Genomic DNA, 24,591 nt, shown 5'->3' with positions numbered 1-24,591 from the left:
ATAATCATAGTCCTGGAGATTAATGAGAAAAGCCTCAACATGCTCATTGATCCATGATAAATCAAATTTGGACAACCATTTTTCTTTGATGAGGATCTAATATATATGATTACAGCTTCATGTACTTTCAAGTATTCATTAATTATTTTTGGCATGAATGCCAAAGTGTCCACGCAACTTACAACTAAACATAAAAAGGAAAAGCAATGTAAACAACAAGGTCCTGGTGTGCCTTTATTTGGACAGCACAAGAAAATGATGTATCTGTGATTTTGAAATAAATTTTCAGAATAAGCTTATTTCATTTTCACTGATTTATGAATGATCCAGAAAACATTAAGCTTACAAGTCTTTATGTCCTACTTTACGTCCTTACAGGGAATTCTATGCCAGGAACGAGTTGTTATTTATTTTATAGTTAACGCATTAATAAACAAAAAGGACAGCAATGCAAGTATCTGTATATGATCAGCTAACACCTGATTAGATTTATTAGGCATGTGCTTAGATATTATAATCTTAAGTATTCTTCTTCAATGGAAGTTAAATGATGGAATAGTGGATAATGTTTCTTAACTTTCTGACATCCTTTCAATTCCCTTATATTACCAGGAAGATAGGTAAAATGTAATATTAAACTTGCCCTTTTTTCACATTGTCTTCCTTAAGTGTAAATGTGAGTAAATTCAACCAATAAATTAGCGAATTGGAAAACTGGGCAGTTGCCTGAAAAGAATTATTTTCTCTGACTACGGGACCTAAGATAAAAAGTAATGGGTATAAATTGCAGCTGCCTAAATTTTGCTTAAATAAGGAAGGGAATAAGGAAAAATTTCTGCTCATAAGATATGTATGTACATAAACAGAACAGTCTATCTGCAGTCTATCTTAAGGACATATCTGAAGGTTTTTAAAAAGCCATTTCAGGCTTTTAAGAAGAGTCTGGATAACCCTACTCATAAATGTTTTAACTGTGTGTTTTTTTCTGCATATTGCAGAAGACTAGATAATCACGGTCCTTCCAAATCCTATGAAATAAATCTAATGCTGACTTCATTCAGAAAGTCTATAGAGATTCTCAGTCATCCAAGTCATGGTTGTCCCAAAGGTGCTTTTTTCAGGACTTTCTTGTTTTTTCTTTGAAGATGTTTTGCTTCTCATCCAAGAAGCTTCTTCAGCTCTGACAGGATAGTGGGGCATGGAAGGATTTATATTCCTTGAAGACAGCTGGTCATTTGCATCCTTTCAACGACCCTCTAAAAGGATGCAAATGTCCAGCTGTCTGCAAGGAATATAAATCCTTCCATTCCCCACTATCCTGTCAGAGCTGAAGAAGCTTCTTGGATGAGAAGGGAAACATCTTCAAAAAAAACCCCAAGAAAGTCCAGTTGCCTCCTGAAAAAGCACTTTTGGGACTTCATGCAAAGGTGGTGTTTTTGTTGTTGTTATTGTTGAAGTCATTATAAAAACCTTACCATGCGCTATCCATCTTTCAAAACCGAAATGCATATATTTGCATAAAAACAGGAGGGACTAAGCAGTTTTACCTGTTCTTCAAGTGTTGGACACTGCCAAGGCACCTGAACCGTCCATTCACCATGATTGCCATTCGAGTGCAGAGGGCCTCACATTCTTCCATGCTATTTGGGGAAGAAAACCAGATTCATTATAAACATTCATTATACATTATAAATATTCAGCGTTTTTTTTTAAAGGATGTATTTATTATAACAATTAAAGGAAAAGAATAAATAATTACATAAAAGGAAAAAGAAATGTAAAGAGACACTGTAGATAACAAGTAAAAAGGGGAAATAGTTTAGAATTATCAGAATTTAAAATTCATTATTTCAATCATTCATTAATAAAAACTAAGTTCATTATGTCATCTTGAAAAATAACTAGAAATGTATACAAAATTGCTCTTGTTTGTCATTGTTCCAAACATAGATGCTATAATCACATAAAGGTAAAGGAAAACAAAACAGAAAACAGAAAAAGTAACAATGAAAAAGGAGAAAAATCAGTAAAAGTTATTAAACAACATTGTTTAAAATACTCTCCCGTTGTACGCAATTCCTAATTATATCAATCTATTTATAAACTTTGGAATTACTTTTTACTGTCTTCATGCTGATTATTTCCCCTTTAACAATCATACATATTTAGTAATTTTTGGAAATCACGTATGTTTTAATTCCCCAAATGTAGGATTTGTAGGATTCCAAAATGTGGAAGGGGAACCTTTACCTTTAAGATATTAAAATATCTTCTTGTAAGTGAGAGAATCAGCCCTTTCCCACTGTTAGCTATTCTAGCAGGGACCTATAGCATAAGGATCCAAGCTTTTTCATGGAGAAAAACCTTCCCTTTCCCCCCCCCAAGTGCTTTCCTTGGTCACACACACACACACACACACAAAAGCTTAGATCCATAAGAAGCATACTGTGTATGTAGTAACAAGGGCCATAAGAAAGAGATAGCTGTGGAGGTGGATATACTGCCTTCTGCTGGTCTAAGAAAGCCACGCTACCTAAAATAAAATAAAAATTCAGAAAGTGCATCTTCTGCTTTATTACTAAGTGGTCATATGTAAAAGAAGAAAAGATTATTAGCCTATTCTGCCCTACTTTTTTTTTATGTTTACTCGGGTAGATGGATCTGTTGTGCCATTCATCTTTTGTGCATTTTCCTCCTGGCAAAATTTACATCAGGAACATTCTGTTATGTTTCTAACAGATGTCACAATTGAAGGGAGCGTAAATGGGCTCTAAGTTGAAAATCATGCAAAACAGTTTTTGTACGCCGTTATCACTTACCTATGCGATGTAAGGACCACGGACCTTCCTTCTTTGATGATGCTCAAGGCACAGTTCCAAAGGAAGCGGCGGGCCTTGGGATCCATTCCTGTAGTTGGCTCGTCCTTCAATTGACACAGATTAAATGCATTGGTTTCACCATTAGTGCCATAGTAGAGTTCTTATTGTCAACCAGGTTTAACCATAGAAGGAAAGGGCTTAATATACTGTACATTTCCTGGAATAAGGTGCTAAATGAAATTAGGGGAAAAACTGGACTATTAGTAAATCTGAGTGCAATTGGCACTTGAATTTTTTTCTCATTTAAAAAAAAATTACTCTGCAAATAGTGTGGTAGGGAGATAGAAGCTGCCTCTTTTATTTGCCAACATGCAGAAGGAGATATTATAGTCCATAAAACACTGCTAAATGACTGTCATATAACCACAGACTGTATGACTCACAATGAGGGACAAGAGTTGTTAACCAAACTCTGGAGTGCCAATGATTCTAGAAATAGAATATTGAAATATTGAAAAAATGAACTTTATCAACTACTGTATCTCAATTGAACTATGAGATATCATATCAATTTTAATGAGCTAAATTGGTAGTGAATTGTATTTATTCTTATGGCATGTGTCAAGTGCCAAGATAACATTATGATTTGATTCCAAGAGGTAAAGGGGGTGCAATTCATAATCTGCTTCTGACAGCCAAGTAGTTTTGGTTGACATTCTTTATGGTATCTTCCTAGTTTCAATGAGATGGGTTACTATAGGGATCATGTCTATACTTACCAGGAAGACCACAGGAGGCCCCCCAATTAGGGCCATTGCAGTAGACAGCTTGCGCTTGTTCCCACCACTGTAGGTGCCGGCATATCTTTCAGCATATTTTACAAGGCCTAGCTTACGGACAGCCCATTCACCAACCTGCCAGATGAGAAAGCAACATGAGAACTGAAATACGGTCTCTGTAATTTAGAACAGAGATATACTTTAACTCCTGTTCGTTAATCTGCTATCTATTAAGACTGGGCAGTACTTTCCCTTTCAAAGTAAAAATGCTGTTGTGAATATGGAGGTTGCTCACATTGTGTCTGCCTGCAATTCTTTAAAGTAGCTGCATCTTTCCTAAATCTCATGGCTTCCCTTTGAAGCTGCTGTGTGGGAAAAGAAGCATCAGGTTGAAAGGGTTGTAGACAATGCAATGTGCATATCCCTGTGTGTTTCAAATCCCCTTTCTGTCTTTGAATCCGCATAGGCTTATTATACTGTATATCCTAAGTCAACGTAGTATGGTCCATACCCACAAACAGACAATATATATATATATATTTTTAATTTGATTTATATGCCGCCCTTCTCCGGAGACTCAGGGCGGCTTACAATGCGCTAAGCAATAGCCTTCATACTTTTGTATATTTATACAAAGTCAGCTTATTGCCCCCACAAACTGGGTCCTCATTTAACATACCTTAGAAAGGATGGAAGGCTGAGTCAACCTTGAGCTATTGAAAACCCAAATATTGAAGAACATTTGGGTTTTCTGAGGGTTCATGGTGGGTTACAGAGGCATAAGAAAGTTAAAAATAATTTTAACAAATTAGATTCAATTTCCCTTTCCTGAGAATGGAAAATACAAGAAGCAATCTAAGAAAGACCTTTCCTTCCTTCCTTCCTTCCTTCCTTCCTTCCTTCCTTCCTTCCTTCCTTCTTTCCTTCCCTTTCCTTCCTCATCTCAACAAATGACTCTGGAGGGCACACATGCAATTAATAAAATGAAAACAAAAAACAGGACTGTGAAGCAATCAGAAGTTCCCCTGCAGAAAGGGAACTTAAATCCCCATAGACAAGATTGTAAAATACCCCACATTTAGGAAGGAATTTAGCTTGGAAATGATATAGGGTGGGCTACAAATGAATTTGACATAGATGGTATTTCTATCTTTTCTTTTTTATTTGTTTTTTCTTATAATTTTGTATTATTTTTCTAAGCCACCAATAAGAACATATGGTGAAACATACAAAGCATGAATGCCGTGTCTCCTTTAAGAGACAGGAAGTATATGCTTATTTCTGTACACTCCATTTAATTAGCAGCCATGGGGAATTTGTGGTGGCAATTAAGTTGGGTGGTTCTTCTCCTGTTTGTATCATTTTACCTTGCAGACTTCTTTCTCAGGAACTCCCCTTAAGAGCGCAAAGAATTCGAGGTGCTCTCGCCCAGTCAGCAATTCCTGAATGGCATCAAACTGAGGACAGTAGCCCATGTTCCGATGGACTTCTTCGATGTTAGACAAAATACTGTGAAGAAAGGAGACCGCTTCTTAAAGACTTGCCAGTTTTACTCCAGCTGTCTGACAGAATTCTCAGACTTGAACATCTAAAGCAGAAGTAGAGCTGTTGGGGGCAATATGCTGACTCTAAACTGCTTAGAGAGGGCTGTAAAGCACTGTGAAGTGGTATATAAGTCTAAGTGCTATTGCTATGTACTAAGTCAGGGATCCCCAACCTGTGGTGCCGGGGCCACGGCCTATTGGCCACCAGGCAGCATGAGTGACTGACTAGTGCAGTGCATGAGGACGTGCGCACGCACACACCACTTGTGTGTGCTTCCGGCCCTGTTCGTGTGTGCGCATAAAAGCACCTGCCCCTCCTACCCTCCAAGCTGCCAGAGGTTGGGGATCTCTGGGCTAAGTTATAATTGTGAATGGGTGAATAGATAAAGCCAAAGGTAATTTTCATTTAGTAACCATTTGCAGTGATGGTGATGAGACAGTAATTTTGTTACCAATTCTTCTATTTATGATCTTCATATATAGCCAAGGAAAGCTGAAGTAAAAACAGCTGCAATCTCACTTAACGACTGCTTCAATTAACAACCAAGTTTCTTTTCCCAATTGTGGTTGCTAAATGAGTTCTACCTGTAAAGTTTTCTTCATACCTGTTTCCCTTCAGAAAAGCATCTCCTCCTGTAACATCAGTGTCTCCAGTCAACATCTTAAAAGTGGAAGATTTCCCTGCGCCATTCACGCCCAGGAGCCCAAAGCACTGAAACCATTAAGAGTTACAATATCAGCACACCACGTCCCATCTTTCCCTACAGATCCCTTACATACATCCCGACAGTAATGCCAGGATCTCAGAACCATTTAATTTGTTCTGAAATTTAGAAAGAATCCAAGCATTATGAATGTCCCTCTGTAGTGTAGTAGCAAAGATACTTAGTTTTATATCTAAATTTATCCTATAAAATTCCCAAATTCAGGAGGGGCGCTCAGGCAAGCAGTGCCTATTATATAAAACATGGTGATAATTTTAAATGCTCTTGCACTTCCATTCCACATCACTACCATGATGTAGCCATGTACTTAAGCCTTTCCATTACTACAGGCCTTCCATGTGAATTTTTCAATTGCTTTATTTATTTACCATTTAGTGTTTGAGTAATAATATATTAAATTTACAAGCAGAAAGACTGTAAAGCTTTACCTCTCCAGGAGGAATTCCAACACAGATCCTATCCACAGCAGGTTTCTGTTTCATTCTGTACTTCTGGAAACAGTAACAGAAATTGATTTGTAGATTACAACAATTCAGCTTTACAAATTGTATCCCTTCACCTCTCTTCTCTTTCCAGGCAAGATTTTCCAGATTTTTATCTTCCTTTCTATTAACTTTTTCCATTTGCATCAACTACAAGCCTCTTCAGGAAAACCACGCACAAATTAACACGTGAGCAACTCTGTTCTGCCTTTTTATATCCAGTGAAACCCTGAAAGGGTAACATCAATTTACACATTTAATGACTTATAGTTACTCCCTCATGGGAGAAATTCTTTTCAGCAGCAGTATTAGGTGACAATCAACAGCAGGTTTCAGAATCCAGTCTTTGATAAGATGTATAAATGTTCAAAGAGAAATGCCATTTTCCTACACGCACGACTTAATTTGTTGTTTCCCTCACCTTGGTTAATTCTTTGATTTCTAAGATGTCACTCTGCCCACCACCACCAATGATCCTCTGCCTTTCTCTAATCACATCCTCATCCTCTTCGTTTACAGGTGGAAGCTTTGCATGGATAGGCCTTTGGGGAACAGGGTGAAAAAGGAATATATTGTGTTAAAACTTACTTCAACATTCAAACTTCAAATTGTGCTACATAACAGATACACTACTGGACACCATCCCAATATGTGGAACTTAGTTGATCCTCTTTCCCAATTTATGAAAATTAAAACTCACACTTAAAGGCAAGCCCAAGGCACATCCCAAAAATTACCATCCGCCTTAACATTTTAAAATGAACTCCCAAGATGCTTTAATCATTCATCTAAAAATGTAATGGTAGCAAATATCAGTACCAGAGAAAGAACATCTATGCCAGGGGTGAAATCCAGCAGGTTCTGACAGGTTCTGGAGAACCAACAGTGGAAATTTTGAGTAGGTCGGAGAACGGTAGCAGAAATTTTTGAATAGTTCGGAGAACTGGCAAATACTACCTCTGGCTGTCCCAGAGTGGGATGGGAATGGAGTTTTTGCAATATCCTTCCCCAGGAGTGGGAAGGGAATGGAGATTTTGCAATATCCTTCCCCTGGAGTGGGGTAGAAATGGAGATTTTGCAGTATCCTTCCCCTGGCATGCCCACCAAGCCACGCCCACCAAGCCACACCACACCACGCCCACCAAGCCACGCCCACAGAACCGGTAGTAAAAAAAATTGAGTTTCACCACTGATCTATGCCATATTTTAAAAGCAGTATGCTTCCCAAATAAGATTTGCTTGTTGACAAATCTAGGTTTGCTTCCATGAATTATATGAAATAACTGACAGATTGGGGTGAAGCATTAAATTGGATAATTGAGATATTTGAAATTGAAAAGTTGGTTTTGGTACATTAGCAAAGGAAGAGTAGAATGAGCAGAAAATACGGACAAAATGGATGGGGTTGGGGGGGAAATGAAGGTCTATGAAGTTCCAGGAGTATTACTGAAACCAGGTCTATGGTAAATTCTAAAATAAATTTGAGTTATTAGTATAAAAAATGAAGGTAGAGTTTTTGATTTTAACACTAATCCCTCATTTCTCCTCTTCTAACCCCTTCAGTGGGGACATTTGTTGTTCTTCTGTAACAGGCATTACAGGTAGGCCTCAGGTTACGACGACAATGGAGATCAGAATTTCTTGTTGCTAAGCAATAAAGTTTTAAAGTGCAACATGATGTGACTGCATTGTTTAACAACAGCAATCCCAGCAGTCCTGGATCCCATTGTAATCCAAGAACCACAGAAGGAGTCCCAGGCCAGCAGGCAAGAGCTGCAGGTGGATGGACGTCACAGAGCATGGGGGTGGGCAAAAAAGCAGCAGGAACAACTTGTGACCTCCTGTACCTGCAGGCTTCTCCATTTGACTCGCTTGTAGGAAGCCAATAGGAAAGTTTGCAAATGACAATCACATGATTGTGGGATGCTGCGTGCAAGTGTTGTAATTACGAACCAGATGCGAAGTGCCCGAATCACAATCACATGACTGCGGGGACATGGAATAGCCACAATTACAAGGACTGGCCTTAAATTCCCCTCAATCAGTATCGTTATTAACTAAGAACAGTTGCTGAAGGAGGGGTCGTAACTCGACAATTACCTACAGTAAAATGTTCCCCTCTATAGGTTTAGCGCTATAACTTTTTAATAATTCTTTACATTTGGCTGCATGAGCTGGGAATCAACAAGAGTTAAACTTTCACCCTCCCAAAATTCCTGGAGGGCACTAGATCGTCGGTGCCTGATTTAGGTCCTCATGCCTCTGCCTAATCCAAAAATATCCATGCACCCTTCCCATGCTAGGAACTGATTGCTACAGAGGATTTCTTACTTTGACTTGATAAAGAATCTGTACTGGATCAACACCGTGATGAGGAAGAACACAACTCCTTCTATAGCCATGGCAAAAAGGTTCCTCCCAACTAGGTTCCAGGAGAGAGGGGAGACAAAGCGATTCTCACCTGGTCAGAGAGCAGATAAATTGGTTCAGCCTTCACAAAGATCCCCAAGAAGCCACTGCTGTGTAGCTCCACCATTACGTGGATGTTTCAAATACAATGTGCCGAAATGAAGTGATAAATTAATATTGATTGGGATGGAGAATGCATAATTCTGTTCCTTTTTTCATGGCTAGGAAAACTAAGACATGCATTATAAAACAGACATTGTAGGGGAAGTCTGATAGCCTATGATAACCAACATCAGAAAGAGCCCAATAGCACCTTTTCAAACTTAAAAAAAAAAAAAAGATTTCAGGCTATCTCAATAAATGCAACAGCTTTTTAATATATTAAAAGGATTAATTGATGAAGGAGTTGTCACTTATCTTCCATGTAGCCCATATCTACCTAATCACCCCACCTTATTTTCTCTTTCGTTGTTCCCCTCTGCCTGAAACTACATCAGTTTAGCCACTCCAGGCATCTAATGAACTGAGCTGTAGTTCACGAAAGTCTCTGCCTTTTTGATAAAACATGTTAACCTAAAAGGATATTACCAGATCCTCCCTTCTGCTTTGGGGCTTAAAAAACAGGAAGAAAAATAGAATGTAACACGCTCCAAGCCCAGGCTGTGAAATCCTAAACTGTGTGAGCAACATCTTACTTACCAAATCTTTCAAGGGCATCTGCCATTGCTTGGTTTTTCACCATGTCAATTAGACCCCGCCCCAAGCAGAAGTGTGGAAAGATAAGGAACACGGACTTCAGGATGTCATTGATGTTGTTGAATTTCTAAAAGACACAGAAGCCAAGGCGATCAGCAGCTTGAACATTTTCAAACAGGACAGATGTCAAGGGCACTAGATCTACAACTCAGAAAGCATTGAAAGAATTAAACAACCATTAAGACTTCAATTATTTAAACCAGTCCCTTAGCTTTGGCTTAAAATGTAAAAAGTTTAGGGCAAAAGGATAAATTTGTACCTTCCTCTATTTTTTTCTTTTTAAATCAATCAATCATCTGGATGAAAAGGAACCAAGTGATGGTTCCTCTTTGCTTTTCAAAATTAAGGTTGTAGAAAAAATGCTTTTAAAAGCCTCTGACGATCCCAGCTGAGCCGCACGATCATCAGTTTTTTTTTTTTACTTTTAAAAGCATTTTTTGACCGAAGAGGTTGTAGAAAAAATACTTTTAAAAATAATTTAAAAAGCCTTTGATGATTGCACGGCTCAACTGAGCATGGGGGGGCAGGGATTTTTGCTACCGGTTCTCCGAACCGCCCGCCTCCATCGCTACCAGTTTGGGTGATCTGGTCCGAACCAGGAGCATTTAACCCCTGTATAAAGGTGTATATCTCCTACTGCAATCATAAATTCAGATTCTCCCCTTTCAATTACACCTTTAGAAAAGATTGTGCAATTGGAAGAAGTCCTAAGTGTGGTAACACAAATACGCCTTGCTTTCCATATTCATCTGACTCAAACTCACAAGAAAATCAATTGTGCAGAAAAACCAAATGCCATTTTTGGTTTACTCAGTGAGAACTCACACTGCTAGTGAATAGTTCAAGGACGAAAGTGATTACGCTCGCATTGATGCCAATGAAGAGGTTTACGCTGGTCAGCACTACGTATGCCGTGCTAGGAATCTTGAATATAAAAGATGCTGGGTACATGAGGGGAGTTATGGACCACCTGGAAAAGAACACAGAAAGACATTGAGGTCTCTTCACCTATGTTGTGACTCCGACCCCCGAGCCCGTTTTATCGGAGGGAGAAGGCTCCGAAAGTGAAGGAGAGGAGTTGGCCAGGCCTCCCTCTCCAGGCCTCTCCTCTCTGGCAATGCCTCAGATGTCTCCCGAAGGAGAAGAGATTGGCCAGGAGCCAGGTATCGCCAAGCAGTCTCAGTCTGACAGTGACGGAGATAAGTCTTGGCTGGATCCACACCAGCGTTGGAGAGACAAGCGCACGCAGCAGAAAAGGAGGCGTGCCAGAGATTAAGCTGAGTCACTGGACCACACCCCACAGGGATAAAAGGGAATGTGGTGGTCATTCAGGCTCTGTGACGGACAAAACTAAACAACTAGCGAGTCGCATTTTATCTCTGAAACTACGTTTCTGCCTGCCTTGGATTTAATACGGACTGGACTTGACAATTCTGTGGCTTTGTGTATTTGTTTCGGTTCTCTGTGAGTAAAGTTCTTGGCAGCTACTGGGTTGCTGCCAATCCTGTTATCGAAGGAATTTATTGTCTGCAAGTTTTATTTAACTCCTGGCTGACTGTTTGTGTGCGTGTGCGAGACGGGGACAGAACAACCTATTCTACCAGTGGTTGCCCACACCTGAATCAAAAGAGCCTTCCTTACCCATAGAACAAAAGTAGAAGTGCCAACACTGGGAGGTTGGTTGAGGATACATAGGATTTCTGCTGGAAGCAGATAAAGATGATGATGACCAAAGTTGCTGGAATGATGTAGTTGCACTGTAAGTTTCAAAGAAAAGAAAAAAAAAAGAGAATCAGAAGAGCTCCAGATTAAAAGATGTAAACGAATATTACAATTAAGTTACATAGGAGATGGTCATGGCAAACTTTTCAAGAATTAGATCTTCTCAAGCTAATTACAATGAGACAAAGCTGATACAAACTGATCATAGTATAAGAGGACTTGATGGAACCACAGAAAAGGAGATAGGATGTCTGCTATACTTCACGATCCAAAGTGTTTGGGTTGCATGTTTGCAATTCCTTTTTCTTTTCTTTTGATTAGATTAAACCCCAATCTCCACAAAGTCTTCTTGTTGTTTTTAATGCAATTTATGTCAACTTTCAGATTCAAAGCATTCTACTTGCTATCTCCAAATCTGAACATTTATATACACACAGGGCTGAGACATGGCTGAAATTGTAATTAAACTGAAACTCATCAGTTTTACTTAGTCTCATCTTTAAAATAATCAGTACTGTGGCACTACTATCTTCTTTGTGGTTATTGCAATCTATCCTTGAAATAGTATGTAGAGGCTGGCTTCTGATATTTAGAGAATGTGTATTCCTATACCAACATCTACTATTTCTGGTCAGGTTCTATATTACTCTTTGACAAGCCAGGATATGATACAGGAACAAAGTTCTGCATGGCAACTGCATTGTTTCAGACTATGACCAAAAGAAACAGAAATTAAAAATGTCAAACAGATGCAGCCTTACCATATCCCATACAAAATTGGCTGCCCAGTAGATCACTGGTTTCACACCACATATGAACTGGAGATGCTTGGCTTTACTGACACGTTCCTGGATTAAGAAAACCACAAAGCTGGCTGGAACAAAGGACATGGCGAAGATGACACAAATGGAGACCAAAACATCCACCGAAGTAGTCATCCTAGTAAAGAGAAAGATGGAAAGATGGAAAGGTGACAAATTGATTTTTGACTCGTTCAGTCAGATTCTTAATTAAGTATATCTTTAGAAAGGACAATTGTAATTGAAATCTTGGTTTATATAGTTGGAACTACATAAAGAAGAGTTCAGACTTCATGTTCCATTGATCACGAGAGACATATTTTTATTTCCCCTCTCTGTTCCTTTCCCTTCCACCCCTCATGCTGTCATTTCAGGACGTACAGGGCAACTTCAGAGATCTGCTGCTTGGTGAGGTTCAGCGGGTGATTGAAGACCGTAATGCCATAGTTGCTTGGATTCTCTCCATCTTGTAGGTTGGCGCGGAGAATGGCATTGTTGATCACATTGATAAAAGAGGCAACGGCATGCCAGCCTTTGTTGTTAAACCACACCTGAAAAAGGAAACATCTCATTTTAACTGAGAGAACATTAGTCATTTGGTAGGAGATCTCAGATTTGAGGATCAAAATCATAGTTTTCATGTGAGAGAGATTGCACATACCGACAGTTATATGAAATGGGGAGTTAAATTTTGATTAGTATTTATAATATACTAATTATTTTTTGCCCTGGGCAAGCTTTTTCTTGGTTTCTGGTATACACAGATATCTAAATGTCTATTGATATGAAAAAATGCCACGCATGTATATTTCTGGCAGGAAATATAATTTGGGGGATTGGTTTCAGATAGAGCTTGCAATTCTAGGTTAACAAGGTGAGGAAGCTGGGCAATGCAATTGACTGTTTATAGTTCATATGTTTTGTATATGTTGGTTCTAAGTTTTGTTGGAAGACTTATCCTAAATTCAGGATTGCCTTAGCTATTTATAACCACCATAGATCTGTTGGGCCTGATGAGACCAGCAAAATGATTTGTATATCATAGAAGGTCACTCTTTATTACTTAGTATGAATCACATTTCTGGATTGTCTTTTCCCAGTCAAGATTCATATTCAGATTAATAACTCCTACAAGAACATACAGGTCCTCACTTAGCAATACTAATTGGGACCAGCAAATGTGTTGCTAAGTGACATGATCACAAAGCACAACGTCACATGGCTACGCTAATTTACAATGGCAATAGCGGTAGTCCCAGTTGACATTGTTACATAATTGCACATATTAGCAGTGTCCCTAAGTCACACGATTATCATTTGTGACCTGCTGTTTTCCCCATTCATTTCGTTTGTCAGAAGCCAGCAGTGAAGATCATAGATGGTGATCACATGACACAGACTACTGCAACGTCATAAACGCCAAGAGCCCGAATAACGATGCCCTGTGACCAGGGGTAGGTTCTAAAATATTTTACTACTGGTTCTGTGGGCATGGCTTATTTTATGGGCGTGGCTTGGTGGTGGTGGGGTAATGTGAATAGGTGGGCGTGGCCAACTTTTTTTTTTTTTTACTTTTCAAAGCATTTTTTCTACAACCTTACGAGGTTGCAGAAAAAAATGCTTTGAAAAGCCTCTGCCGATCAGGCAACTCAGCTGAGATCGTCAGAGACTTTTCAAAGCATTTTTTTTACCACCTCTTCGGCCGAAGAGGTTGTAGAAAAAATGCTTTGAAAAGCCTCTGACGTTCCCAGCTGAGCCGGGGGATCATCAAAGGCTTTTTAAAAACTTTTAAAAGCATTTTTTCGGCCGAAGAGGTTGTAGAAAAAATGCTTTTAAAACTAAAAATAAAAAAAAAGCCTCTGATGAGATAGGCGGGGTAAGCGAGCGATGACCAGGCCGGGGACCGGTTCGGGGGCGTGGCCAGCCAATGTTATTACCGGTTCTCGGAACTACTACAAATTTTTACTACCAGTTCTTGCGAATCGGTGCGAACAGGGAGCAACCCACCACTGTCTGTGACCGCAGGGATACTGAATGTATGGGATGTTTTGGAAATAAAATCTTATACCACAAAAGTAAACCATGTGGATATCACAATGAAGTATGTTTTTAATTTTAATTCCAGACAGGTTTGTTTTCTAAATTTGGGGAAACGCTATGTGGTGGTTCAAGATGTCTAAGCAATATGGTCCTGAAATCAGCCAAGTGGAATTAATACCTTAATATTTTTACTTGTGTCCAGGCCTTTCATGAAGTTCTGGAAGCTGTTTAGAAACCGTTCAGCAGCACTCCCCTAAAAATAAAAATGAAACTTTAAAAATCTAATTTAAAAAAAATAACTCCACTGATCTCCAGATAATGTACTTCTTAGTAATAGCAATAGCAATAGCAATAGCAATTGCACTTAGACTTATATACCGCTTCACAGTGCTTTACAGCCCTCTCTAAGCAGTTTACAGAGTCAGCATATTGCCCCCAACAATTTGGGTCCTCATTTTACCCACCTCAGAAGGATGGAAGTCAACCTTGAGCCTAGTAAGATTTGAACTGCCAAATTGCAGGCAGGCAGAAGTAGCCTGCAGTACTGCACTTGAACCACTGCGCCACCATGGCTCATAATCATATCAGAGAGGATGCTGTCTATGTGGTGTGTTGTTTTTTTTTTGCTGTATCCCCAATATATGATGGATATATGGATTCAAAAAGGAGCAGAAATTCCAAGTATCCTCCTGGAGCAACTTTTACTCAAATAGCGAAATTCCTTAGCTATTTACCTTGGCAATTTCCAAGATTTTCTTCACTTGATTGATGGCATCATTAACCTCTTCATGACGAGGAAGCACAATAGATCCACCAGCTCCCAAAGAAAAACCACCATATCTATGAACAGATGAAAGAAGCTGTTGTAGTAGAAGGTTATTTTTGTAAATGTTTCCTACTCCATGACTTTGTATTTTTGGCATAATGTGCAGCTTTCTAAATCCTTATATTGAGCAAGACAATAAAACAAAATATGCTGCAACCTTCAGCAAAGGTACATGTGCTTGTTTATATGTAATACAGAGGGGGGGACCCTGGTTATAGATAACTCGAGATAGATCTCCATCCCACATGAACAAAAAGAAGAGCAGCCACATAGATATTTCTCACACTACCACGCTCTTCTCCTTCATTAAAGTGAGATCCATATAGAACAAATGGTGAGTTATGAAATTGCATTTGGGTATTACTCATTTATTGGCCTCACTCTCTCCAATTTGGAATGTCCAACCTAGCAAGTTACAGAATAGCTGGTTATAGTATTATAATTACCGTAGATTATAAGTGTATAAGAGATTATAAGTGTAAATTGATTATTAACTGATTCACACTTTTTTTTTTCAGTTTCTACTCTCACTTTGTCTCAACAACGTCTCTTACCCATCTACCTACAATCAATGGTTTTTATATACACACAAAATAAATTAAACTAAATGATAATATAATAGGGTTTGGCTTGGCACATTGTATGAAGCTGGCTATTTTTGCTTGTAAACTATTGTTTAATGGCTCAGAGTTACATATGAGCCTGGACTCATTCAATCAGTTATGGATAAAATAAAACATATGTAGTTGCAGTGTGTGAACACACATTTCATGCATTCTAGTGAGTGACTATCGTCTCTCAAAGTGTAGCTACATCACATTATTGGTTGAGTAAATGACTGGGTAAGGAATGGCCTAAAAATAAAGCCAAACTGGAAAAATCTATAAAAAGTCATTGCGGATATGAGTAAAGCTCTTAAGATCAGATGACTCTCATAAAGGGAGAGAAAAAAAGATATTTACCTGAATTCATTGACCCAATGCTTACTCTTCAAACTGTGGGTATAAAAAGCAAAGAAAAACTCATTATATTAGGTCTAAGTCAACCAGTTCCAACATTTATAAAACAGGGAGAAATACATTTGATTAAAAAGCCTTTTCAATAGAAAGGGGACTAGAGCAAGGGTCTCCAACCTTGGCAACTTTAAGCCTGGAGGACTTCAACTCCTAGAATTCCCCAGCCAGCCTCCTGCAACACTTTATTGGCCAAAACGGGGCCTGGGGGTGCCGGGTGCCTCCCCTGCACCTCATTTTCGCCCTCCGTGGCTTCCTGCAGCACTCTGCCGGCCAAAAACAGGCCAAAAAACGGGCCCGAAAATAGGCCAAAAACGGGCCGAAAATGGGTTACGCAGGCTGTTTTCAGCCTGCAGAGGCACCGCTGGCCGGTACTTTGATATTTCCAGGCCGGCCCCATAGGCCGTATTTAACCACCCCGTGGGCTGGATGCGGCCCATGGGCTTTGAATTTGATACCCCTGGCCTAAAAGGATGCTACCAGATCCTCCCTTCTGCTTTGGGGTTAAAAGATAGAAAGTAAAACAATGGAATACATGTAAACTGCAGCTTGATAATCATAGTAAAAGTTGCCATAAAGTAAGAAGAGTAGCAACAATAAGCAAGATGAAGCACCTTTTTCCAATGATCTGGGCATAAGTCTTCACCAAATAGTCAGAAATGTTGCGCCCCGTCAGATTCTGCAGAATATCAGTGGTCTCCTGGATTCTCTGTAGATAGTGGAGGAGGAAAGTAGAACACTGAATAAGCCAGGATATGATTGGTCCTGAATTACCACTATTGTCATTTATTATAGAAATCAGTAACCCAAGCCCGCTATGAATATTCCACATTTCATCTTCCATCCATAGCAGAGGTCATGAAACCTCTGAAATATATTAAAGGTTAGCTAACACTAGGTTTTAATTTCTCTTTTTCCCCTCTTCATTCTAATACTTCATATTCTAATGATATAAATGTAGCAGGTTAGATACCAGTAGTTATGGATGTACCTCATTTTGCCCAAATGACAATTCTACTTCATAAGCTGCACTAGTTAAAGGTTCTGACTGTATCTCTAATGCCCTTCATGACTGTAGACCGGAGTAATTACGAGCCCTCCTTTCTCCAATTGTCTCTGTTCATCTTGTAAGATTTGGCATAATTGGCTGCCTGCAGGCCCTATTGCTTTTTTAGTAGTAATTTTATTTTAAAAATACAATTGCAACAATAGAAATGAATGCAAACTAAAAAAAGAAAAGGAAAGGAAAAAATTTGAAGATGCGGGAAAAAATTAGAAAAGAAAATGTATAAAGAAACGTCTTTCCCCTTCATCACAAGTATAAACTTAATAATTTATCACATCACATAAAGTAAAACAAATAATCCCTGATTCATCTTTTATCTATAAATAAAGCCTGAAAGCCTCATCATTCTGTCCCGATAAGCAAAAGTCTATTAAGGGTTACTAGAGATAACAATATGTCTATTTTAAACTTGATCAAATAAACCAACTTTACCTCCCTTCTCTTTATTTTTAACAATCTTGATCTTTATCTCTTCAAATAATGCCCTAGAACTTGATGTCAGGGTTCCAAGGAACACCCCCAACGAAATAAAACTCCGAGGCCTGAGGCTCCTCAAAATTCTAATTTATTAGAGATGTCATGTTGGCACATCTGGGAAAACCCGAATCTGAAAGCTTCCAGGTTTCCCCCACCCAGCTAACAGTTCACAGCCCTGCCCCACACTCACAAGTTCATCACACAGGCCAATCAACTTTTCACATTCAACTGGATACAATCTCCAGGCAGTCTCCAGCAGATGCAGGCAAAAGTGTCCTTGAATACGGAATGTTGTTATGACTAACTTTCTACCGCTCCAACAAAAAAAACCCTCCCAATTCCCCAGGCTAAAATATGTGGCAGTTAGGAAGCAAAAAGGAAAACTGTCTTCCAAAACTGCCACTTGATTTCCTTTCCATTTTTTTTTCTTTTGACTTTCTCACAAAATTCTCCAAACCTTTAACAGTCCTGTTTTTTGTAACTCCAATATAGAAAAATTATCCAGGTCACTCTCTTGGTTTGTAATTTGTATATCCCTTTTAATTACTACTTAATTTAATTCTGCTTGTTTCTTTTGTATGTCAAGGGTAGCATCTTTTTCCATAAAATTCTTGTAGCTTGTCGCTTTTACATCCACGTTCAGATTAGTTTTCCTCCTTGTAAGGTAAAATTTGTTCCTCTTCCACAACCTCTTTTAATCACAATCTATTTATAGATGCAGATATTTTTACAATTAACTTCTGGGCTCATTGTTTAAAAATATCCTTCAATATTTAGACAAACCTAGTGTCTTCATCTCCTAGAGCTCTAAACCTACCAGAGACCAGTGTCCTACTGTCTCCTCACAAGGAGCAACTGTCTGGTGCACTTGTGGATAAGCTCAAGTCCTCTTCTTGTTTGGAAAGCGATTATAAAGAGGTGATTTACTCAGCAGCTCTTAACTATTTCTTTCTTGGAAGTCTCAAGGCCTTATTGTTGAAACAATGCCATCTTATAAGATTCAGAGACAGAGTGGTCTATGGTTGATTCTTCTCCTCTGGAACAACATCATCCCTGAAAACCACATGGTCCAAAGTCTGCTTTTAAGCAAGCTCTAAAGATCTGACTATTCCAGAAGACCTTCACAGGGTGACTTGTGATCCTCTATGCTTAGATTTATATCTGCATTTGGAACTGTAGTTTCCATTTTAAAAAAAAGGGTCATTATATAGCTGTGTGCCACCTCAAATGGCTGCAGCAGCTTATAAATGGATTACATCAATGAAATAATTCACGGTTATCTACTGTCTATCCATCTACCTTCCTACCTCCTAGCAGGATGTTTTAGCTGCCAGGAATTAGGACTGGAAGAAAGTATATCCCAAGTGTTAACTACATACCTGGGGAGGAGGTAGACCACCAGCCCCAGCAGGGCACATTGGAAGTATTTTCTTGGTATTGTTACTGCTACATGTGCATGCTGGGGAAGGATTCTTCATTGTCCAATTGCCTTTCTGGAAGATTTCCATGAGATTCTCAGGCACTGGATCTTGGCTCCACTCTTCTTTTCCCACAGAACAAGGAGTCCCTCTGTAAAAACACAAAACAGAAGACCAAAAGAAAAGACTTTCATTCAGCAATCTTATACTAGCCAAGCAGATGGCAGGACTAAGGAGCCCCGTTTCCTATCACCAATTATATATACACGGATTAGGCAGGTGATTAATCCTTTCTATTTACATCAGTTTGAACTATAGGCACACATGGCCCGAATGTAGTTTGTAAAAACAACTTTCAAGTATGAAATCTTAAGAGCTCCACCTTAAAACAGATAAGTAGCAACTCGTGTGGCTGCTAAGGTTTTATAGCGCTTTGCCCAAGCCATTCCAGTTATATTGTTTGGGCCTGCAGCTACCTAACTTTTCCATCAGGTTAACCACTAGTTATATCAGTTAGGATTTCTGACAGCTGCAGATTCAGCATAAATTCAGTATACATTCGAGATCAAGAAATTCTTGTCAGAATTTAAGAACATAAACCAAAAAACCACATTAACAGAATTTAAGAACATAAACTGCATTCTGTAGCTGCAATCTGTATTTCTCCCAGAATTACTGAACACACAACACAGTCATACTAGTAACTGCCAAGAGATCCATGATGAATGTCAAGTGTTTTCTGGCTCTTTCTTCATTTTATGAAGTGTTTTCCTAATATTCCACTTACGGAATGGAGTATCCTTCCATGCAACGGGTCCCGAAACCAGGTTTGCTGAGAAGAGCACTCAAAAGCTTTTGAGTAGTGGCATCTTTTGGGGCATCATTGCTGTGGATGCATCAAAAGGAAACCATCAAGGCTTAAAATTAATTCAAAGGCAGAGGAAACAGAAACAGAGGAATAAGAAGAATTCAGGAAGATGAAGCTATTTGTTTCAAACAAAATTAATGTTCCTTCCCATTAATACCCATTAATTCCATAGTCCTTCCATGTTTATTTCTATCTCCATTCAGAATTCCCAGAAGTATATGATATGATGCATTTGGTTTTGCATTGTTTATCACATCTGACTTAATCTGTGAGTTTGAGCCTGCACACCATAACATACTAGGTGATATCAGATTTCTTGAACTATGGCTTAATATTTACCTGATAAATGTGTACTGCTCATCATACATCCACGGGTGCAATTCAAGGCTGGGATATTTTCCAAAGGGAGGAACAATCAGACTGAACAAAAGAGCAATGCAAACGAAGATGGCAGGGAGGACAATCTGAAATGAGGCAGATAGGAGGGAAGGGAACAGGCTCACAAAATTCTTCAAGAATAACAGTTTTGCACAACATTCTAAAAACTTGGTTCCTATCATTTCCAATATTTAATCAGCAATGTCAAACTGAATTGCAGATTCCTTTGTCATACAGCCTTTCAACAGCAAATGAAATGAATCACCCAGGAAAAAAAAGCAAATAATTGCACTTTTCTTGGGGGGGGGGAATCCTTACAAAGAACATGGCCTTCCCCCCACCACATTTCAAACTTCATCCCACATTAAAACTCTAAAAACTTTGAAGTGATTAATTCAGCAGAAAAAAGCAACCACAGAAGAGCATTATTCATCCTGCAAATTACCATTCTTGTCAATATAGAGTTTAATATATATTGGCGTTGGATGGAAAATAAGAATCTGATTTTAACCCCTTAGGTGTAAACTATCAGCATTCAAGTTTTGCACTGAGAAAAGCTTACACTTACAAGTATTGCAGTGTCCCCCCACGGTCACATGATTGCCATTTGTGCAAGCTGGCTTCTAACAAGCCAGGTCAATGGGGAAGCCAGATTTTCTTAATGACCCCATAATTCATTTAACATCTGCAGCCATTTGCTTAACAACCGGGGTAAAAAAAAAGGATTGTAGAATTGGGCATGACTTGGCAATGGAAGTTCCAGTCCCAATTGTGGGTTGTAAATTGAGGACTACCTGTAGAATTGAACCCAACTCACCTGGGCAAAAATGCCTTTTCTGCTGCGCTTGGCAATAAGCAGTCGCTTCCAAAGCAGAGCTACAAACTGTTGCTGGGTCAGCTTCCAGCCCTTCATCTGACTGGATCCTTTGCCATCTATCCCACTCAGAAGGTCAGTTTCCCGAGATTCTGCAAGCAAAGAATTGGGAGTCAATGAAAACTTTCATCTATATCCCTAAGCTGAAGAACTAGGTAGGACACCTTGTTTAAGCATCTGCTTAGAGTTCTTGAAACCTTTCCTCTCTTACTTAGCATAGGAGGATTGCATGGCTCACAAGCTGTAATACAACCCCCCCCCCAAGTGCCCCAGCTAGCATGGTCAATGTTTAAAGATAGGAGTTGCAGTTCAGGAATATCTAATAGGGTTGTTAGAACTGGTAGATTTTCCATCTCTGCAACAGATACATTTTCCCTCCAAATGACCTGAAGCAAAAGAGAAATTTTTGAACTGGAAGCCATGTTGGAGCTAGAAGCAGCAGCTGTCAAAAGGAAATCAAGTGGCTGAAACAGCAGCCTGGCACCTGCATTTTTTTGATGCTAAACTTGAAGTTATGAATTTCTAGTAATAAGGCTCGGGGAACTGACCCTGACTGTCCTTTCCAGCAATCACAATAACAATTTTCCACCATATCGTTATTAGTTTATTTTGACAAATGTTGATTCAAAGGCAGCCATGCACATCGCTTGATTATTCAGTACCACTTTGTGGGTTGCATCAACTAGGCTTAAAACCAAATATATCTCTTCATATTCAAGCTTAGAGAAGGTAAGTGGTTGCCTTGGCCAAGCGCGCCTCATCAGCATGGGACACAAGACAATGAAGGGCAGAGGGGAACAGCAAATGGTGGAATACAGGACAGCTGGAAAGACAGAGACGTTAGGAAGATAGGCAGGTTCAGGGAGCTGAAGTCAAGGCAAGCATGGTAGGGCAGAAGAAACATGAGGTCCTCACCTAACAAATGCAACTGGGACTACTGGAACCGCCACTACTAAGCAGTATGGTTACATCATATTTCACCTCAGCTCTGCTCAACAACAGAAATTCTGGTCCCAATTACTGTTAGTAAGGAAGGACTACCAGTAAATTAACTCTGATGTCAATCTGGAGGGAGCCTCTTGTTTCTTGGGTCTCAAGTTATGTACACCGGGTTTTATGTTCATGTGTGAAGTTCATCAAAATTCTTCCAAACATGGGTGTATTGGGAGGTGATACTGCCCTGAATTACAATGACCCATCCATAACCTCAAAGTCCTTATTTGAAATATGATCAACAAATCATGCACAGCAAATGAACCTCAGCTTACAGTTGGTCATCAGTTATAAATATAATGTACTTTTTATCTCATAAGCTTTCCACACTACCTGGATCTATGTCAGAATCGTTGGCATCAAAAGCATCATCTTCTGTGAATGGGTGAAGGCAGCTTTGTCGGTCTCCAAAGACTCGGTTTCTTCTAGCGGGTAATGTGCCATCTGAAAAGAAGAGTTTATTTTCTATCAAAATTGAAGTCACGATGCCTTAACTATTACACTTGTATGTTTTCTGCTCCGTTTTCCTTTTATTTTTAAGAGTCTTGTCCAGCCAGGAATTTCCCAGAAAAGAAATAAAAGTTGCTTCAAGGAAGTGACATGTCATTGTTTTTAGAAGAAAGGGCAATGGGATAGAAGCACAGTGATGTGGGTGCAGGTTTGGTTCAGGCAAACCTGAGCATCTAAAGGCCAATCTCATCAACATTTGCTGAGTGATTTCATTTCATGGTTCTTTGATTCTAGGGCAGGGGTATCAAATTCATGTCGTCACGTGACCTATCGTGACTTTCCCCCCCTTTGTGTAACCAGGGGTGAACAGCGTGGGACGCATCTGGCCTGCAGGCCGCAAGTTTGACAGCCCTGTTCTAGGGTATGTGAATCTTCTCAGCAGACTCTCAAATGGTACCAGCTTTTAGCACACGTCAAACTATTTTCGTATGGAAGCTGTAACATTTGAAAGATGCTGACAGATACATCAATCCAATTCACATTACGAATCACCTTATTACTGACAGATCTTTCTGGAAATCTCCATTGCCGGCATAAACCTTTCTTACTCCATAGGTTTCAAATACAATAGCTAGACATTAAGAGCTACCACATGAAAGGATCATTTAATGTACAACAGTACTGATTTTAGGGCAGCATGTTATAATAATAATATTGTTTATTGTTATAATTATTTTTTTAAGGAATAGTTTATTTTTTCCTTTTACAATGTCATGCAGCTGCATTAACATAATTCCAAGATACATTTAAAAAAAGAAATATAGAAAATATAAGAAAAATATATCATCTAAATAAAATTAGGTACTATACATGTGAAAAGTTATTATATATAAAGAATATACCAGATTACAATCTATTGTTATTAAGGTAAATCATAAAAACCAACCAAGTAATAAAATTGTGGTTTCTCTTTTGAAATTTCATTAACATTTTTCTAATGTGGTAATTGAACAGGCTTTACTAATCCACAACTCAGTTGTTATATTATCTAAAGTTTTCCAGTGTTGCACAATTTTTGCTGTTTTACCTGAAGTCTCTGCGTTGGCATTATCATCTGCCACCTTGAGAAAAATCTGAAAGACAAAAGTGATGCCTTTAACTTATGCTGCTTTATGCTAAGCTACATTGAGGATCTATCTTGAAGCCTCTATAGCAGGGGTGTCAAACTCAAGGCCCATGAGCTGGATCTGGCCCATGGGTTGCTTAGATTTGGCCCACACGGCTGCCCTGGAAACAGCAAAGGACCAGCCAATGGTGCCTCTGTCAGTGAAAACGGAGCTCAGGAGGGCTGTGTGTGGCCCACACAAGCTCTGTTTTTAGCTGTGACGGCCTCCTGCAGCCCTCTGCCAGTGAAAATGGAGTCAAAAATGGAACCCGGGAGGGTTATACGCGGGCTGCAAGACGTTGAGCTGGCCATGCCCACAATGGCCATGCCCACCCCAGCCACACCCACATTCCCCCTCCCGAGGTCAGACACAACCCTCAATGAAATCGAGTTTGACACTCCTGCTCTACAGGATAGTTCTACATAAACTGTATGAGTCATCTCAACATTCCAGTTTGGTGTAGTGATGAAGGTACTGGACTAGCAAACAGCAGACTATGAGTTCTAACCCCACCTTATGTATGAAAGCCAGCAGGACAATCGTGGGCCAGTCACTCATTCTCAGCCTAATCTACCTCACAGGGTTGTTGTTTTGGGAGAAATTGTAGGTGGGAGCATTATTTACAGCAGTGTTTGTCAACCTTGGCAATTTGAACACATGTGGACTTTAATTCCCAGAATTCCTCTGTTGAAATTGAAATCTATCCATCTTAAAGTTGCCAAGGTTGAGAAATACTAATTAGCACCAACTTGATTTGTACAAAATAAAGTTAGAATATAAATCTAATTATAATAAATACTTAATCCCAGTTAAATATTTATTATTATTTATAATAAATAAATAATACCAGTTAAAGCAAGCAGGTTCCAACTTGATAAAATCAAGAACATGATATGATGAAATACCTCCCATATTTTTATATTTGTTCGGGATTGCCTTTCTTCCATTTCATCTTTTTTATTGTACAGCAATCTTTCTCCTCAAAC

At 39.1% G+C, this 24,591-nt stretch overlaps 1 protein-coding gene across 2 annotated transcripts in view; it reads right to left on the bottom strand.

Annotated features, from left to right (window-relative positions):
* ABCA1 (ATP binding cassette subfamily A member 1) overlaps positions 1-24,591 on the bottom strand; it is a 119,172-nt gene that overhangs the window by 3,856 nt on the left and 90,725 nt on the right. For both annotated transcript variants that reach the window (XM_034410665.3, XM_034410667.3), the window contains exons 26-48: positions 23,527-23,572; positions 22,323-22,433; positions 20,940-21,088; positions 20,084-20,208; positions 19,664-19,762; positions 18,838-19,027; positions 16,530-16,624; positions 15,865-15,897; positions 14,811-14,916; positions 14,255-14,329; positions 12,418-12,587; positions 11,998-12,175; positions 11,156-11,271; positions 10,340-10,484; positions 9,458-9,581; positions 8,681-8,810; positions 6,771-6,891; positions 6,296-6,358; positions 5,748-5,854; positions 4,966-5,107; positions 3,599-3,733; positions 2,820-2,923; positions 1,548-1,640 (exon numbers count right to left, since the gene is read on the bottom strand). In XM_034410665.3, the coding sequence (XP_034266556.2) occupies positions 1,548-1,640; positions 2,820-2,923; positions 3,599-3,733; positions 4,966-5,107; positions 5,748-5,854; positions 6,296-6,358; positions 6,771-6,891; positions 8,681-8,810; positions 9,458-9,581; positions 10,340-10,484; positions 11,156-11,271; positions 11,998-12,175; positions 12,418-12,587; positions 14,255-14,329; positions 14,811-14,916; positions 15,865-15,897; positions 16,530-16,624; positions 18,838-19,027; positions 19,664-19,762; positions 20,084-20,208; positions 20,940-21,088; positions 22,323-22,433; positions 23,527-23,572 (2,657 nt within the window). The remainder of the gene's footprint in view (positions 1-1,547; positions 1,641-2,819; positions 2,924-3,598; positions 3,734-4,965; positions 5,108-5,747; positions 5,855-6,295; positions 6,359-6,770; positions 6,892-8,680; positions 8,811-9,457; positions 9,582-10,339; positions 10,485-11,155; positions 11,272-11,997; positions 12,176-12,417; positions 12,588-14,254; positions 14,330-14,810; positions 14,917-15,864; positions 15,898-16,529; positions 16,625-18,837; positions 19,028-19,663; positions 19,763-20,083; positions 20,209-20,939; positions 21,089-22,322; positions 22,434-23,526; positions 23,573-24,591) is intronic.

The sequence above is a fragment of the Pantherophis guttatus genome, chromosome 2, assembly GCF_059756535.1.
Source record: "Pantherophis guttatus breed Tessera chromosome 2, ASM5975653v1, whole genome shotgun sequence".
In the NCBI taxonomy this organism is placed as follows: Eukaryota; Metazoa; Chordata; class Lepidosauria; order Squamata; family Colubridae; genus Pantherophis; species Pantherophis guttatus.
Note: the sequence above shows the minus strand (reverse complement) of the source record. Positions and strands in the feature narration are given on the sequence as shown.